A 16,897-nucleotide genomic window follows, 5' to 3' on the forward strand; every position below is an offset into this window, starting at 1 on the left:
GGGTGGGGGTGGCTTGGGGGTGGGGGACAGACAAGAGGCCTCGTGGTTGTCACGAAGAAACCCAAGTGGGGAATTCCCTGGAAGTTCGGTGGTTAAGACTCCATGCTTTCACGGACAAGGGTGTGGGTTCAATCCCTGGTTGGGGAACTGGGATCCTCCAAGCCATGTGTCGCAGGAAAAAGAAAGAAAAAAGGAAACTCGCAGGTGCCAGGTCAGCCTCCAGGGCCTCCGGTTCCCTGTGGTTGCATGGCAGAATGCTAGAGGTGGGTGGGGACAATACAGGGTGGGTGGAGTCGCTGCTGGGCCCAATATTGACTGGACCCCACTACTTCCTAGCTGTGTGGCCACTGGCAAGCTGCTTGCCTCTCTGTTCCTGTTTCACCTTCTGTAACAGGGGAAATTAATAATTTAACTCTCAGGGGTGCTGCAATGATTCAGCGAGATTATCCTAGCAAAACACTTAGCGTAATTCTCAGCATCTCGTCCGCAGATGAAGCCTAGGGAGGAGACGGCCCATGAAAACGTTATTCCCATGTCAGAGGGAAGATCTTCAGTATTAAGGAATAGAAAATCAGACATACTGGGGCTTAAACTCTAAGGATGTTTGTTGTTGATTTAACCAGAAGTCAGGTTTGGAAGCTCCAGAGGCCCTGGTTCTGGCTGTCTGTTCAGCATGCTCATCATGACATCTTTCCTCCATCATGCCACTTGTCTCATGGCCACAAGACGGCTGCCACAGCACCAGGCCCGACATCTGTGCTGCTCTGGCCAGGAGAAAGGGAGTGGGGCAGTGCCAGCCATGGCCATCCCTTTTATCCGAAAAGCAAGCCGCTGACCAGTCTCCTCCAGACTGAGTTTTAAAGGCACTCCTAGCTTCAAGGGAGGCTGAGAAAGTGAGTAACCAGCTTTCAGCCTCTAAAGACAGAGACGCAAGAGAGAAGGGGGCTCTCTGTTGGCCACTGGGTGTGCCAGTTGATTGTGACTGTCACGGTTAGCATTATGGAGCACCTGCTCTGTGCACTTGGTATTTTCTAGAAGCTTTACACACATTATCTCGTCTTGTCCTCCCAGCAGCTGTACTGTGTAAGTCTTGTGTTGATGGGCCGGGAAGCAGATGCTCAGAGAGGTGATTAACAACGACAGCATCAGTAATAGTAACGATAGCCCCTTATCCCTAATCCCCACTGAGCACACACCAGATACAGGGCTCAGTGTTAGCCACTTTCCATGCCTGCTCTCCCTGAGCCCCGCCTCCTCGTGCTCCAGGTGAGGGCTGAGGGCATACAGTGGCAGTAGCCAGGCCAGGTGAGGGCCCAGGCACCACGCGGCCAGAGTTCACCCTGGGCCCAGCTGAGGCTGGGTCCTGCCTTCCCTCCAGGACCACAGTTCCCATCCACCCAGGTGAGGGCCCAGGCGCCACACGGCCAGTCAGAGTTCACCCTGGGCCCAGCTGAGGCTGGATCCTGCCTTCCCTCCAGGACCACAGTTCCCATCCACCCACAGGGCTGGCAGAGCCAGTGGCCATGTGGACTCCTACATGTTACCACTTTGAAGGTCAAGTTGCCACAGATCCTTCTTGGAAGGAAGTTGAGAAAACATTACAGCAATGTCATCAAGTAATACTTCATAGAATTTAGAACAAGCCTGGTACTAAACGCTTTGTATATACTGCGTTTATTTGTTCCTCATAGCAAGCCTTTGAGGTCATGGGTATGAGTACCCTTTTTCAGATGTAAAACCCAAGCACAGAGAGGTTAAGTCACTGGGCCAAAGGTCACACAGCTAGTAAGTGGCAGAGCCAGGGTTTGAACCCAGGCCATCTGGCTTCCCCGTTCACACTGGTGAAATTTACATTGTAGTGGTTCCTACCTGAGTCAGCTTTGCTTATTTATAATCTACCCAGTCTGTTTCCTAGGAGCAATGGAGCTAGCTTCCAACGTAGTCACAGAGCAGCTAAAATCAATATGAGGAATATCAGAAGACACACTGGGAGAGAAGAAAAACATTATTTCTGATCTGGGGGACAAGATACTCATGGGAGCTTAGAGCTAACTTGAACACTGAGCTTCCTGGCAGCCAAAGTGAAAGGGAAAATAGCAGTTTAGTAGATGAAAGGAAGTTGGCTTGGTTACCATACAGAAAGCCAATGTTGAGGGAAGGGAAGCTGCTCTCCCAGTTCTTCATTCCCATTGTGTGGCACTTGGGGCTTCTCTGGGCCCCAGTCAGTGGCACATCACAGAGAGAGTGGATGAGAACGGGGCCACAGTGAGCGGTTCCTGTGACGCAGAAGCTAGTCAGACGGTGTTGGGCAGGCTGCGTCTTCACCCTCGTGTTGTCCCATCTCACAGTAATGAAGACAGTATCCATCTGTGAGCACCAGTCACGTCCCAAGGGCTGAGCTGGTCGCTTGACACTCGTTTTACTTTTACTGGCATTTTCAAGTTTAAGAAACTGAGGCCCAGGAAGGCAGTGACTTTTGGCCCTGGTTCTATGCAGTTCAAATGCGACAGAGCGGAGATTCCCATCCACTCCAACCCAAGGCCTGTGCTTCCCTCTACTTCCACGCTGCCTCCCTCTAGCTGGCATAATCTGCTTGGCTGCCAACCAGGAGCCATGCCCCAGAGACGACGTCCAGCCCCAGAGCCGGGCTGGTTTGGAGAATCAGCTCTCCTGACTCTAGTCCAGGCTGTCTGTGTCACGGTACCCCACTGTCCCCTTCTCTGCCTCCCTCAAGCCCCCAGACTCTACACTTCATGCCCCCAGCCCCCAGCCCCAGCCCACCTCCTCCTCTGGAAAGCAGGGGGAAATTTCCTGGCTTCACCAGGGAAGTTCTGGCGCCACCCGATCGCCCGAGTTGGAATGAATGATTTATTTTTTCTTCCCCAGCACATTGTAAATCCCAGTGGAAGACTAAACATGCCCTTGGTGGTGTTTATTCCTGCAGATGAGGCCCAGCTGGGGAGGTGGGACTTGGGTGAGCCTGAAGGAAAAAGGCTTTTTTGGAAGGCGACGGGCCCTGTCTTCCTCCCTCTCCAGGCCTCCTGAGCAGGTGGGAGGGACTGAGCCCCTGGGGTCTCCCTGAAGTGGTCTCCAGTGTCCTTCCTCCCAGCAGCCACCGTTCCCAGGGCAGCAGCAGGGGAGGCTTGGCACCTTGAGCAAAGCACGGGCCTTCCAAGCTGTGGGGTCTGCTTCTGTCAATGGAGGAGGGTAGACCTGGTTGGCTTCCCCTCAGCCCCAGGGTTGCTGGGAGCCCAGACTTCAAGGCTTGTAGAAAACACAGGTGTGTTGGCCCAGGGCCTGGACCCCAGAACCAAGCTGCCCATGCAGGAGCCCCGCTCTGAGACCCTCGTCAAGTTACTCAGCCCCCCTGTACCTCAGTTTCCTCCTTTGTCAAATGGCAGTGATCCTACAGGTCCGCTCTCCCTAAGCCATAATTCCAAAGTCCAAAAAACACTTCAGAAATCCAACATACCACTCACAACTCATTTGGTGGCAAAATCGAACCCGGATGGAAATGAGCTTGTTGATGGCCTTGGCTGACCCCCTTCAGGTGCCCCCAGGAAGTACAGAATGGAAGAGATCGTGGGGGTGATATGCAGCCCTCCAGCCCTGCCTAAAATCCGACCGTTGCTCAGTGCCGGGGCGCACTGGCCCCGAAGGCCACCTTATAAGTGGGGCACCAAGGGTGGAGGCGTTGACAGATGGGAAGGGCCTAGTGTCTGCCTGGCCCAGGGCAGATGCGGGCTGGCATCACTGCAAGAGTTGCTATTATCGTCACCGTTGCTGACTTCACCAACGCCTCGTAAGGGCTCAGTGAATGGGCAGCTGTTCCTATTGTCAACAGTATCAATGCTCAAATTAGCAAGGGCTGTGGGAACCGGGATTTAGGTATGGAGTTAAGACTGCTCTGGCTGTGTCCTTGTCTGATCATTACCCAGCCCCCCTTTAGTGGGAAAAACTCAGGTCTGGGTTCTGCCGTTGGCTGCTATGTAACCTGGACATGTTACTCAGCCTCCCCGAGCCCCTGGTGACCTCTTGGGCCATTCCCAGCTCTGTCACTCTGGGTTGCTGGCTTGTTCTTTCCGGGTGGTGGAGGGTGGGCAGGGGTCAGTGCAGGAGAGGGTGAACTAGTAACCGGTTCCCAGAATGTGCTGGGTGCTGGGTGCTGGGCTGGGTGCGCTCACACAGGCCGTCCCAGTGACCTGCCCGTGTGAGGCCACTGAGGCTCTGAGAGTTTCCTCAGGGGGCTTCCCTGGGTGGCTCTGACGGCAAAGAATCTGCCTGCAATGCAGGTGACCTGGGTTCAGTCTCTAGGTCGGGAAGGTCCTCTGGGGAAGGGTATAGCAACCCACCTAGGTATTCTTGCCTGGAGAAGTCCATGGACAGAGAAGCCTGGCAGGCGACAGTCCATACGGTCGCAAAGAGTCAGACACGACTGAGCGACTAATACTTTCACTTTCAACTTGAGCAGAAGGCCTGAGGGCTGAGAGCGTGAGGGGAGGGGCTCGCGTGGTCTGGGTGGCTGCCGGGGCGGAGGCAGGGGGCTGGTGGTGGTGACAGGGGCTCAGCTGGACTGCTGTGTGCTCTGCATAGAGGGTGGCCGGCCAGGAAAGCCATTATTCCCTTCCTCCTCCTTCCCTCTCCCACGCAAGAGGCCCACAGTAGCCAACCAGCCAGTGCCCATAGGAGGGAACACACAGGTGATTATATGAGTTCCTTGAGGACAGCGTGTTCTGTGAGACAGCTCTCCCTGCCATGGAAACTTCCTGATTCACGAGCTTGGGTTTCCACGGCCACAGGGAGATGGCTGGAGTCGGGACGGGGGTGGAGGTGGGGGTGGTGGGGACCTTTCTCTTCCCTTTCGGGAAAGGGGAAGAAGGCACCCAGACTGTCCTTCTGGAGACGAGTGGGCAGACACTCTCAAGGACCTGCGTGTCTGGCTCCAGCGCCTCACTCGGGCCCACCCTCAGGGAGCCTATCATGGGGGGGCGGGACAGATGTACATGGCGTGGCCCCCGGCTGAATTCCTCGGTAGCTGGTTGTGTAGATTGCAGCCGGACTTTCAGGAAAGACCTAGGTGGCCACTAAGAGCGAAAATGCTACCCCCTCCACATCTTCCAGGCCGAAGGGTCCTCATTTCTTACCAGGTTCCCAGGATGAAGCCTCAAAGCGCTTGGCAACCCCTTCTGTGTACAGGGGGTGGGGCCGAGAAGGTGTGGGTCCCTTTCGTTGCACAGGGACCCCTCATTGTGAGAGGCAGTTTGGCACATAAGAGCATGGAGAGAGGGCTGAACACCATCCCAAAGAGGCTGCAAAGGAGCCTGGAGATTTACCCTGGGGAGGAAGGGGTAAAGGGAGATGAGGTTGGGTCTCAAACATCTGAATGACGTTTGTCCTGGGAGAGAACGATTCGATTTGTTCTGTCTGGTCCCAGCTGGGACTTGGGAGGGAGACGGAGGATGGAAACCAATGGATAGAAGCCATTTGGGCTCAACTTAAAATGAACTGATTGTACCAAGAGCCTCCCTGCAATGTGCTACTTTGTGTGGTACTGAGTTCCCCATCACAGGGAGCATTTAAGCAGAGCCTGGAAAAGTACGAAAAGGATTCTTCGTTTTGGATGAAATGCTGTCTTCTGATTGTACCTCTCTCAGAGGAGTCGCACCACAAAGCGACGTAGAAGCGTAGCCTGGGGTTGGGGTGGGGGGAGAGGGGTCCCAGAGGGCGGCAGGGTCGGGGCCGGGTGGGGATGCTGGATGGCTTGCTGTGACAGGATCTCAGGGCCCTGAAGATGCATGTAGCTGGTGATGGGTGTATCTCCACAGCTTGCCCGCTGTCTCATCTTGTGAAGCTGTCCTCACTGTCTGCGCCTTGGTTTTCTCTTTGGGGAAGCGGGGAGGATGGTATTGGGCAAGAGCAGGACTGGCTTCCTAGGAGTGTACACTGAGCAGCCACACAGCATCCCACACTGAGAAGGTTTCTGTGCTTGGGCTGATGTCTTGAAATTCCTAATCATTTTGAAGTAAGGAGCCCTGCATCTTCACTTTACACTGGGCTGTAAATTATGCAGCCATTCCTAGGCAAGCCTCTTTATTGCATGTAACAGTAACCCAACTGAAACTGGCCTGACCTGGCTGCAGGCTCAGCTGGATCCAGGCTTCTAAAGGCTGCCACCGGCACTTTTTCATCCTCAGCCCTGCTCACCTCCGTTGGCTTCCTTCTCAGGCCAGATGTCCCCAGGGGGGCTTGGGGTGGCCACTCAGGCCCTCATTCCACCAAATTAGCAGAAAGAGAGGGCCCTCGGGTGTGACCTTGGGTCACTTGCCCATCCCTGAACCACTCACTGTGCCAGGGTGTAGAAGGTGCTAAGTGGCAGCCTGGTGTTTGCTTGCCCCTGGCAGCGAGGGGGCAGGACTCCTCGGCCACGTGGAGGGTTTGAGGGGTGCTTACTGCTAAGGAAGGGAGTTGCTGTTTCAAGGAGAGAGAGTGGACATGGGGCAGGCAGAAACCACAGAGTGGCCCCTGCAGGGATGAAGCGAGATGGTGAGCTGCTTCTCCCTGCTCCTCCCTGTCTCAGGAACAGCCTGGTTGCCAGGGTAACTTCCCCGGGCTCCCGACACTGCCTCCTGGGCAATGGGGTCCCAAGGCATCAATGCCGAGCTGAATCAGCCCCTGCCGCCATGGCCCCCCTGGCCCAGTTGTGTCCCTTGGCCCCATTCTGGGCTGGAGGATGGATGTGGTGTTTCCATGGAAACCACCCAGCCTCGGTGGAAACCACCCAGCTTCCATCGCCTTCTCATTTCTGGGGGCTGAAACAGGGAAGTCTGGGCTGTTGTGGCAACCATGCTGGGTATAAATAGAGCCCAGGTCGGTGAGGGGAGGGCTGGTGGGAGGATGTGGGGGGAGACCGCTCTCTCTGCAAGTGCCCCTGGGGACCTCCTTCTTTCCGCGCCTCAGGGGTCACCTGCTCACTGGGGAGCAGAGGTGGAGCGGAGAGGGTCAGGGCAAAGAGGCTCAGATTCTGCAGGCAGACAGCCCTCGCTGTGTGACATGGGAAACCACCGAGCTGCTCTGGTTTAAAACTGCTCATTGCAGTGACCTCAAGGGCTTTCATTCCAAACAAGAGAACTGAGGGAGCTTAAAATGATACCTCAGTTCAGTTCAGTTCATTTCAGTCGCTCAGTCATGTCCAACTCTTTGCGACCCCGTGAATCGCAGCATGCCAGGCCTCCCTGTCCATCACCAACTCCTGGAGTTCACTGAGACTCATGTCCATCGAGTCAGTGATGCCGTCCAGCCATCTCATCCTCTGTCGTCCCCTTCTCCTCCTGCCCCCAATCCCTCCCAGCATCAGAGTCTTTTCCAATGAGTCAACTCTTCTCATGAGGTGGCCAAAGTACTGGAGTTTCAGCTTTAGTATCAGCCCTTCCAATGAACACCCAGGACTGATCTCCTTTAGGATGGACTGGTTGGATCTCCTTGCAATCCAAGGGACTCTCAAGAGTCTTCTCCAACACCACAGTTCAAAATGATACCTAGGCAGCTTTAAATTATTTGTTAAGAGAATTTTAAAGTAAGTGGTCCTTGTCATCACCGGAGAAAAGACTATATTCACATCTGTGAGTTAACCTAATGTCTAACTTTACATTTTACACTCTCCATACGGTACTGTTACAATCTATCATGTGTTGCATTACACAGCCATATGGTCTGTAGATTTTTGTAGACTTCCATAGATTTTGACCAAATTAAACATATTAAAGATTAAGTGCTAAAGAAGAAAAAAAAAAAGAAAAAGAAACTGGTATGACCTATTGCAAGTGATGGCCATGGGGTTTAAATGCTGATAGAGCTCAATGGATAAAAACTTGGGTTCAGGAATCAGTCAGACATGGGTCCAAACCCCAGCTCTTCACATGTTGGCTGTGAGACCTTGGGCAAGTTAATTAACCTCTCTGGGCCTTGTTTTCTGCCTCTCCATAATACCTAGGCCATCGATCTGCCTGGAGGGTTAGTCAATGCATTAAAAGTCCTTCGTCCAGTACTGTAATAACAAGCTTGATTGAAGTTGGCTGCTGCTGTTGTAACTAGTTATTGACAGGCAAGCTTTGCAAGTTGTAGATCTCTGCCAGTAAAACCAGAGAAATATTTGACTAAGAAATTTATGGTAAGAGAGGGACAGAGAGCGATCCTTGGGCGGGTGAATGGAGGGGGCCGGGCCCGCAGGGCGGTCTGCAGGATGTGGGTTCTTTGAGCCCTGTGTTCGTGGGGAGCTGGAGGAAGCCCCCGCTCATGGAGTTCTGAGCTGGCTCACTCTGAAAGCCCCCATCTAGAGGTCCCTGTCGCACCTCCCAGATTCCTCTTTCTCAGGAACCGAGGGACAGGCATGGGGCCATCCCCTTGGTGTTTCCGCTCCTCTCAGGCCCCTTGCCCCAAGGTTCTGTGGGGACAAAGGTGACCGTGAGCAGCCTGTTCCAGCTGGGGCGCCTGGGGAGGCCCCTGAGCAAGGTCTGCAGGTGGGGCTGGTTTGGGTCTCACCTCCCGCTGCACAGTGGGCTGGTTCCTGAAAAGCTGCCATAGTGAGATCCTCTGTTCAAAGCCCAGAAAGAGGCCTTCGGGGCCAGAGCCTTTTGATCCCGGCACCTCTCACCCACCTTCTTTATAAACGAGGGTTTCCTCTGCGGGGTTAGCGAAAAGCAGGTGCTTCCCTCTTCTCCCACAGGGACCCTACATCCCCAGCCAGCCTAGGCAGATGTGAACTCTGGGGGGCCCTGGAGCTGGGCAGGTGGCAGGGTTCCTCGTGCGTTCATTCTCCATGCTCGCCGCACACTTCCCCTGGCCAGGCTGGCTCAGACTCAGTCGCTGCCCCCCACACGGAGCTGATGTTGTAGTGGTGAGAGAGACCATAAATCCTGGAAGCAGATGAGTGTGCTATGATGAGGCTACAGGGAAAAACCTGCAGTGGGCCTCCCCTCATAGGATAAGGAGGGCCTGGCAGGGGATAGGGAAGGGCTGAGATTTTCCTGGGTGGTTCAGGAAGGCCGTTCTGAGGAGGAGCCATTTGAGGAGAGCTCTAAAGAGAGTGGGAGCATGAGCCACGTTCATATTTGGGGGAAGAAGATTTTAGGCGGAGGGGACAGCAAGTCAAAGGCCCCAGGCAGGAGTGCGCCTTGCCCAAAGACCTGGTAACTGAAAAGTTAATTAAAAACAAACAAAAAGAGCTGGCCAAAAGGAGTAGGGCCTTGTGGGCAGTTGAGAAGACGGCAGCGTTTCTCCCGAGCTTGGTGAGATGCCCGCCGCTGGACAGTTTGCAGCAACGACGTGGAGATTCTTGCCCACAGGCTCACGTGCAGCTGAGTGCTGAGGAGACGGGCGGGCGGGGGGCTGACCCGACTGCACTGGGTCGCGGGTGCTGGCACCCAGGGAGGACCAGGAAAGTGGTTGGAACATGCTTCTGAGCAGTGAGCGTAGCCCTGGCATTTCAGGGCATGGCAGAGAGGCAGCTTAAGCACGTGTGACCAGGGATGGGGCCGCGGGTTTCAAGTATGCTGACTGTGGTTTGTGCTCTCTCCTTTGCAGCTGAAGCAGGAGATGGGCAGCATCGTGACCAAGCTCATTCACAACTACACGGACGGCTCCGGGGACAATCTGCAGGAGGCCTGGGACTACGTGCAGGCTCAGGTGAGGGGCCACGCGCACGGGCCTCTGGGTGCCTGTGGGCCTGGACGTGCCCGACAGACAGAAGCTGGTGGTGTGACTGTGTGTCTGCTGGGGTCAGGAGCTCCTGAGCAGCCCCTCTTCCTGCCCGACCCCCGGTTACCCCCACAGCTCTTTGCCCAGGGGCCCCGGGCCCAGAGGCTGATCCAGGATTCACAGCACTCTCCCCACCCCTGGCCGGAGAGGTGGGGGCAGTCCTCCACCCGTTCCTCGCAAGCCAGGCTGGGCGTGCCCCCTGGAGGAAACTGCGTGTCCAGGCTGAGAGGCTACACAGGCCCACGTGAAGTCCGCCTCTGGGGAGGTGGCGTGGGAACCTTCCAGGGCGAAAGGAATGTTCTATTCAAATTTTGATCCAGGTGGCAGTTATGACAACATGGGTAGAAAAGTTCATCAAGACGCATTTGTTCACTTCAGTGTGAAGTGAAGTTGCTCAGTCATGTCCAACTCTTTGCGATCCGATCCCATGGACTGTAGCCCACCAGGCTCCTCTGTCCATGGGGATTATCCAGGCAAGAACACTGGAGTGGGTTGCCATTCCCTTCTCCAGGGGATCTTCCCGACCCAGGGATCGAACCCAGGTCTCCCGCACTGCAGGCAGACGCTTTACCATCTGAGCCACCAGGGAAGCCCAATCCACTTTAGCGTATTTCACCTCAATTAAAGTGGAAGAGAGAGACGGGTTGACTGACTGACTGGGTTCCCAGCCTGTCTTGATGTCCGTGTTCCTGCCTTGATGTCAAACCAGTCACCACACACAGCAAACACCCTCGGTGATAAGGTCCCAGACGCCCCCCTTGGGTGGTCCCGGATGTTGTGCGCCCTTGGCTGGGACCTGCCCTCCCCGGCCGGTAGCCAGTAGCCTCCCCCACTGTCACAAGAGGACCTGCTGGCCCTCCCACCCACTGCCTTCGGGGAGGCCTGTGGGTGTGAGGGGCAGGGAAGGGGCAGCACAGGAAAGCCTGACATCAGGAGACCCCGGAGACCAGAGGCGGATCTCTGCCCTGGCCATGTGGGCACATCTGGTCTCTGAGCAGTGAAGGAGGGGAGGGAGACACTTCCTGGCCGACATGCGTCACTGAGGTTTGGTGACATGAGGGGCCTGTGTCACCTGAGGGGCTCCAGGCGCACGGGAAGACATTGTCATCCCACCTTTGGTTTGATCCACAATTGCCGAGACCCTTTGCTGAGATCAGGGTGGGGGCGGGGGGGTGGGTCCCAGGATAAACAAGTGTCGGGGGAGGAGGTGGACTGACTGGGGGAATTCCTGCAGCAGGCAGGACCTCTTGGTGACTTGATGTCTATCAGATGCTGCTGGGATGGTGGTAAGAAAACAGGCAGCGAGTCAGGTTCCCAGGGACTGAAATACAAAACCCAGCTACTTCCTGGCCAGGCCTTCTCTGACTCAGTCTCCTCATCTCTAAAATGGGACTATTGACCCACGCTCACATGCGATGAGTTTGTAAAGCCCAAGGCACTTATCATGTGGCCTGTGAGTGGTGATGTTTAGTTATGATGCAGGGGCACTGAGACACGGGGGTGTCCTCGCAGGGGGCTCTGGTGAGCAGGGCTCTGCCTGGTGCAGTTGAACGACCAAGAGAAGCTGCCTCTTGGGTGTAGGAGGGGCTGTGGGTGCCCCTCAGAGGTGCCAGCCTTTCTTGATGGAGAGGAGGCAGCCAGCAAGAAAGGAGCAAGGTAGACGATAAACCCTCAACTAGAAACTGACCAGAGCGGGTGAACGCCTGAGTGTGCCTGGCACGCCCCCTGCTGGCCACCGGGCTGCTTGCAGGAACTCGTCTCCAGACCGGAAGGAGGCCGGCGGGGAAGTGACCACGTGCCGGGCATGATGGCACGCAGCTGACCCGTACTAGCCCTTCAGCCCTAGCAGAGTGGCTGTCATCACCCCAATCTTCAGATGAGGAAACGGGCTCAAAGAAGTGCAGCAAGTTGCCTGTGCATGGGGCAGGGCCAACATTTGACAGGGCCCACCCCCGACTCCTCTCTGCCTTCAGGGGCATTTTCTGGACACAGGCCTCGCCCCTGAGATCCCGGTCCCATCGGTAATTCAAGCTGCCTGTGATCTGAAGCCTCTCGGGGTCCCCTTCACTAGCTTTGCGTCAGGATCATCTTGAGCATTTTCTCCTCTAAAAAGGCAGATGTACCACATTTCGCTTTTCGCTCTGGCAACCAGGAAGCTCAGAGCCAAACCTCAGCTCCAGCATGTGCTCAGGCCTGCAGGTGGAACCGGCCTCTCCTGGGCGACTGCTGTGCCCTCCTGACCTGGGCTGGACACCTTGCTGCCTCGTCCCATTTCATCCTCGTAACAGATAAGTTAGGGAGTTAGTTTCCCCCGTTTTCCAGATGGGAAAGTTGAGGTCAGCACTTGGACCAGAGTTGAATAGCTAGTAGGTGGCAGAATGATTTGACCCCGGTAGCCTGACTCCAGCCCCCACACCCCCGTCGTATGCCATCTGCCCTCCTCATGTCCTGCACGCCCATGTCCTTTCAACTTGACCGTCCCTTTGTTGTTTTCTATTTTTGCTGCTTCTTATTTTGTTTCCCGCTGTTTTCATAGTTTATGGTGTATCCCGAGAGCCTCTTTCAACTCCTTGTGGCTCACAAAGGCCAAAGTGAAACCTGAACTCTAATCCTGGGGGTTTGGCTGAGACCGGGGTGGGGGGTGGGAGTCGAGGGGCAGACCTGGACGGGGCAGACCTGAGCTCCTGTCCAGGAAGCCCCCAGTTGAGCGGGCGGTGGGCTCGAGCACCCTGTCCCCTCCCCCGGCAGGTGAAGTGCTGCGGCTGGGTCAGCTACCTCAACTGGACAGAAAACACCGAGCTCATGAATCGCACCAGCATCACCTTCCCCTGTTCCTGCAAGAAGAGTGATGAGGATGATGCCCTCATGATGCCGCAGAAGGGCTTCTGCGAGGTCCCCTTTGGCAACGAGACCCAGAGCGGCAACAACCCCAAAGACTGGCCGGTGTACCAGGAGGTGCGTGGATGGTTGTGGGCGGGGTGGGGCCGGGCTCGGGGCACAGTGGGTTCAGACCCTCCGGCCCCCAGCCTCATCTGGGCTATTGCTCCATCGACCTTTCTTCACGGAGCTGTTCCCGCCTTCCTTTGATTCATCTGTTTGCTCATCATTTGCACCTTCATCTTTGCGTTCATCAATGGATCCATTCGAGGACCACCCAGACCCCGCTCTGCCGGACCTCCGGGCTGGGGGTGGCCCCGTCCCCGTGATCCTGCGTGTCTGGGTGACGCGGCCCATCGTGGGGTGACGTGGCTGTATTCTCTGCTCACAGGGCTGCATGGAGAAGGTGCAGGGCTGGCTGCAGGAGAATCTGGGAGTCATCCTCGGCGTGTGTGTGGGCGTCGCTGTCATCGAGGTCTGGGTCCCCTACCCTCCACCCCCACCCCGTGCTGCCCCCCACCAGATTCAACCTGCTCTGCAGATGTTCAGGGTGGAGGGAGGGGTGAGTTGAGGTCCATCGGCTTCTAGAGGACCCGTGGCAAGTCTGGCCTGACCCCTGCTCCTCGAAGGGCCCTCTGCCACCTGAGTCACAGGTTGGTCCTGAGGCTGTAGCTGAGGATCGGCTTTGTCCAGGTCAGGCCCTGTGTGCTGACCCGGACTGCGGGATGCTCCTCTGGGGTCCCGCCTCTGACTGTCGCCCTCTCCCTCACCAGCTCCTGGGGATGTTCCTGTCCATGTTCCTATGCCGGCGTGTCCATTCTGAAGACTACAGCAAGGTGCCCAAGTACTGAGGCGGCTGCTGTCCCCACCTCCCTGCCTGTCCCCCCAACCTCAGGGCTCCTAGGGGTCTCTCCTAGGCTCCCCCGCTCCAGGCCCGCCTCCCACCTCACTGCCAAGACCCCTTGTCCGTCCCGTGCTGGCTGGAAGTCGGAGGGGGGTGCTTCCTGGGGACTTGAACCCCTCTCCTTTGCTTTTCTGCCATCAGCCTTAAGCCCCAGCTATTCTGTGGCTCCTCCACACACTCCCTGTCTGCCAGGGTTGTCTTAGCAACCCAAAGAAAATGCTCCCTGCACAGGTGGGCTGGGTTTCTACCTGCCTTGGGGCTGTATATATTGTATGGGAGAAAGTGTGTTATAAACTGGGGGGGGTGGGGGTTGGATAAGGCACCCTGGGTTGTCACTGCCCACTGCGTGGGGCAGCTTTGTTTCCACTCTGATGCTCTGTCCTTGGTTTTTCCATCTTCCTTGAGGTTGTGGGAGAGGGTGGGCTTGACCTGACATGAGAAGCGGCACCCCTTCTTCAGCCTGACCCAGCCCCACCCAGCAGCTCAGGCCAGTCTGGGCCACGCTGTGGGGGCACGGCCTGCGTGAGCTGGGCTGAAGGGGGGTGGCCTGGGCATGAAGGTCTGGACTGGCCCTGGGCCACTTAAGGAAGCAGGGGGTGAACCCTCCCAGTGTGGCACAGAGCTGGCCCTGCATTCACCAGGACCCTGAGCGGTCCAGGGAACTGAAGATGCTTTCTCCTGTCCTCTGTCCCCCAGGGAATGGGTGGGTAAGGTTGTGCCTTGAAGGGGAGTGGGGAGGGGCCCAGGGCACAGCTCTGTAAAACACACACAACTGATTATTAAAGAGGATTTGTAACAATCCAGCCTGCCATGGTGGAGATGCTGCTTCTGAGGGTGGGGGGGAAGGACCAAAGGGGCGAGCTGATGTGGACAGGGTGGCCGGGCCTATGGGAAAGAGTGGGGAGCGCCTCCCTGCTGTTCCCAGGATAGGGGCTCCTTTAAGGGGCACCTCTGGCCCCCAGTTCAAGCTGGCACATGAGAAGTGTGATGCCTGGCTCTGATCCATTTGTCTGGCTCCCGGCGTGGCTGGGGTTTGATTTGTGTGTTCAAACAGGTGTCGATGGTACCCCTAGGGTACAGGTGCCCCCAGAAAATAACCCAAAGTGGGCTGACTGTGGAGGTGGGTCAGTGAAGCCACAGAATAAAGTCTGCCTCTTTCTAGAGATCTATTTTTTTTTTTTACAAAGGAAGGAAATAGTTTCATATTGAAGAAATGTGATGGAGTAAGATGTGCAGAATTCAGGAGGTTTTGAAAGATGCAAGAAGCATCTTTGAAGAAAGCTCTTACTTGTACTTACTCAAGTAAGGAAGTTGAAGCCCAGCACAGACCCCTGCCCAGCATCACGAAGCTCAGGGGGCTGGGCAGACGCTCTGCCCTGGCGGCTGCTTTAGGAATATGAGCGTGGGGAGTCCCCTGGGTGGGTCTGGAAGTGTGGTTGGTCTGGAAGGCCGGGGGAAAGGCCCATCTAGGAGGTCACTCCCTCCACCGTCTCCTCCTCTCTGCCTTCTCTGAGGCCCTGGAGGCAGAGGAGGGGGTGGGTGGGGGGACTCACCTCCCTAAAGGGGGGCGGGAAGAGCGGTGGGTAGGGTGTTTCAGCAGGAGCCACCAGGTGGCGCTGCTGCCCCATCCCAGGAGCCTGGTGAGACCCAGAATGGTTCCCAGCCCCCTGGGTCTCTCCCTGGGGTGCACCTGGCGAAAGTACTGATCCCAAGGCGCAGCAGATCTGGGCCAGGGAGAATGAACCAGCATCTTGGACAGCCCTCCAAGGTGATTCCTGAATCAAGTCGCTTTCATTTCTCAGGCCCTTACAAGATGTGGCTTAGAGATGCTCCCTCCCCAAAGAGAGCCAGGCTGGAGGGTGGGCCGGGGCAGACAGTGCTTGTCTATCCAGGAAGGAGGGCGGAGACACATCTTAGGAGCAGTCTAACACTTGATCTGAACCTAATTAAATTCTTGCCAGAGGCTTTCTGTGGCTAAAACCCTAGGCAAACCGAGTTGGGGCCTGTGGGGGGTATCAGACACAGCCCTGGGCTGAAGAAACCTTTAACTCCAAGGTGCTGTTTACTTAATCAGGGATTCCCCTGGAGCTCTTACCCAGCTCAGAGGGCTGAGGGCTCCCAGTGAAGCCATTCCAGCTGATTTTATTTTGTTTTGTTTTGTTTTTTAATAATCTGCCTCATTCCACAAAGGAAATACATATAATAAAATATAAAACAATAGAGAAAATAATAAATTTATGAAGAAGCTCCAATGCTTTGGCCAACTGATGCGAAGAGCCAACTCATTAGAAAAGACCCTGATGCTGGGAAAGATTGAGGGGAAGAGGAGAAGGGAGAGACAGAGGATGGCATGGTTGGATGGCATCATCAGCTCAATGGACATGAGTTTGAGCAAATTCTGGGAGACGGTGAAGGACAGGGAAGCCTGGCATGCTGCAGTCCATGGGGTTGCAGAGGCAGACGCAACTGAGTGACTAAACAACAGCCACCACAGTGAAGAAGCATAGACTTGAATGAAATAAACACAAGTTTGAGTTGCCCAGCCTGGTGATGGCAAATGCATGGTGTGCACAGAGTGTGTTCCCCATGGCTGCACTCACAGCAGACATCACTAATTGATCACGGTTCTCATTTTCTGAGCCCAGATGTACTCGGGCTGTGCTTCCAGCTGATCTCCCTCAGTGCAGCCTCTGAATCCTTCTCAGCTCAGCACAGTCGATCAGTCTGGCTGGAATGCAGAGTGAAAGCAGTTGCCAACCTTGAGCTCTAGTTGTTTAGTTGAACCCTATATAATTTTACCTCTGAGCTTCCTGGTGGTAAAGGCAATAAAGGGAAAATTTTCAGATAGCTTTAATTTCCCAAGCTTTCCTTAGCTTAGCCACTAGGAAGACTGCAATTGGCCAGAATCTAGAATTCAAGACGGCTCAGTTTAGTCAGTTCAGTCACTCAGTCATGTCCGATTCTTCATGACCCCATGGACTGCGGCACGCCAGGCCTTCCTATCCATCGCCAACTCCTGGAGCTTACTCAAACTCATGTCCATTGAGTCGGTGATGCCATCCAACCATCTCATCCTCTGTCCTCCCCTTCTCCTCCTGTCCTCAATCTTTCCCAGCATCAGGGTCTTTTCAAATGAGTCAGTTCTTTGCATCAGGTGGCCAAAGTATTGGAGTTTCAGCTTCAACATCAGTCCTTCCAATGAATATTAAGAACCGATTTCCTTTAGGATGGACTGGTTGGATCTGCTTGCAGTCCAAGAGACTCTCAAGAGTCTTCTCCAATACCACATTTCAAAAGCATCAATTCTTCAGCTCTCAGCTTTCTTTATAGTCCAACTCTCACATCCAAACATGACTACTGGAA

The 16,897-nt window shown here is 55.4% G+C and overlaps 1 protein-coding gene across 9 annotated transcripts in view; it reads left to right on the forward strand.

Annotated features, from left to right (window-relative positions):
- Positions 1-14,337, forward strand: part of CD82 (CD82 molecule) — a 55,976-nt gene extending 41,639 nt beyond the window's left edge. For all 9 annotated transcript variants that reach the window (XM_086341253.1, XM_086341248.1, XM_086341254.1 and 6 more), the window contains 4 exons: positions 9,580-9,681; positions 12,502-12,708; positions 13,022-13,105; positions 13,404-14,337. In XM_086341253.1, coding sequence (XP_086197379.1) covers positions 9,580-9,681; positions 12,502-12,708; positions 13,022-13,105; positions 13,404-13,481 — 471 coding nt within the window. In that variant the 3' untranslated portion in view covers positions 13,482-14,337. The remainder of the gene's footprint in view (positions 1-9,579; positions 9,682-12,501; positions 12,709-13,021; positions 13,106-13,403) is intronic.
- Positions 14,338-16,897: the final 2,560 nt, after the last annotated feature.

This window comes from Bos grunniens, chromosome 15 (genome assembly GCF_055505025.1).
Source record: "Bos grunniens cultivar Pamir isolate PY7600 chromosome 15, Bosgru_T2T1.0, whole genome shotgun sequence".
Lineage (NCBI taxonomy): Eukaryota > Metazoa > Chordata > Mammalia > Artiodactyla > Bovidae > Bos > Bos grunniens.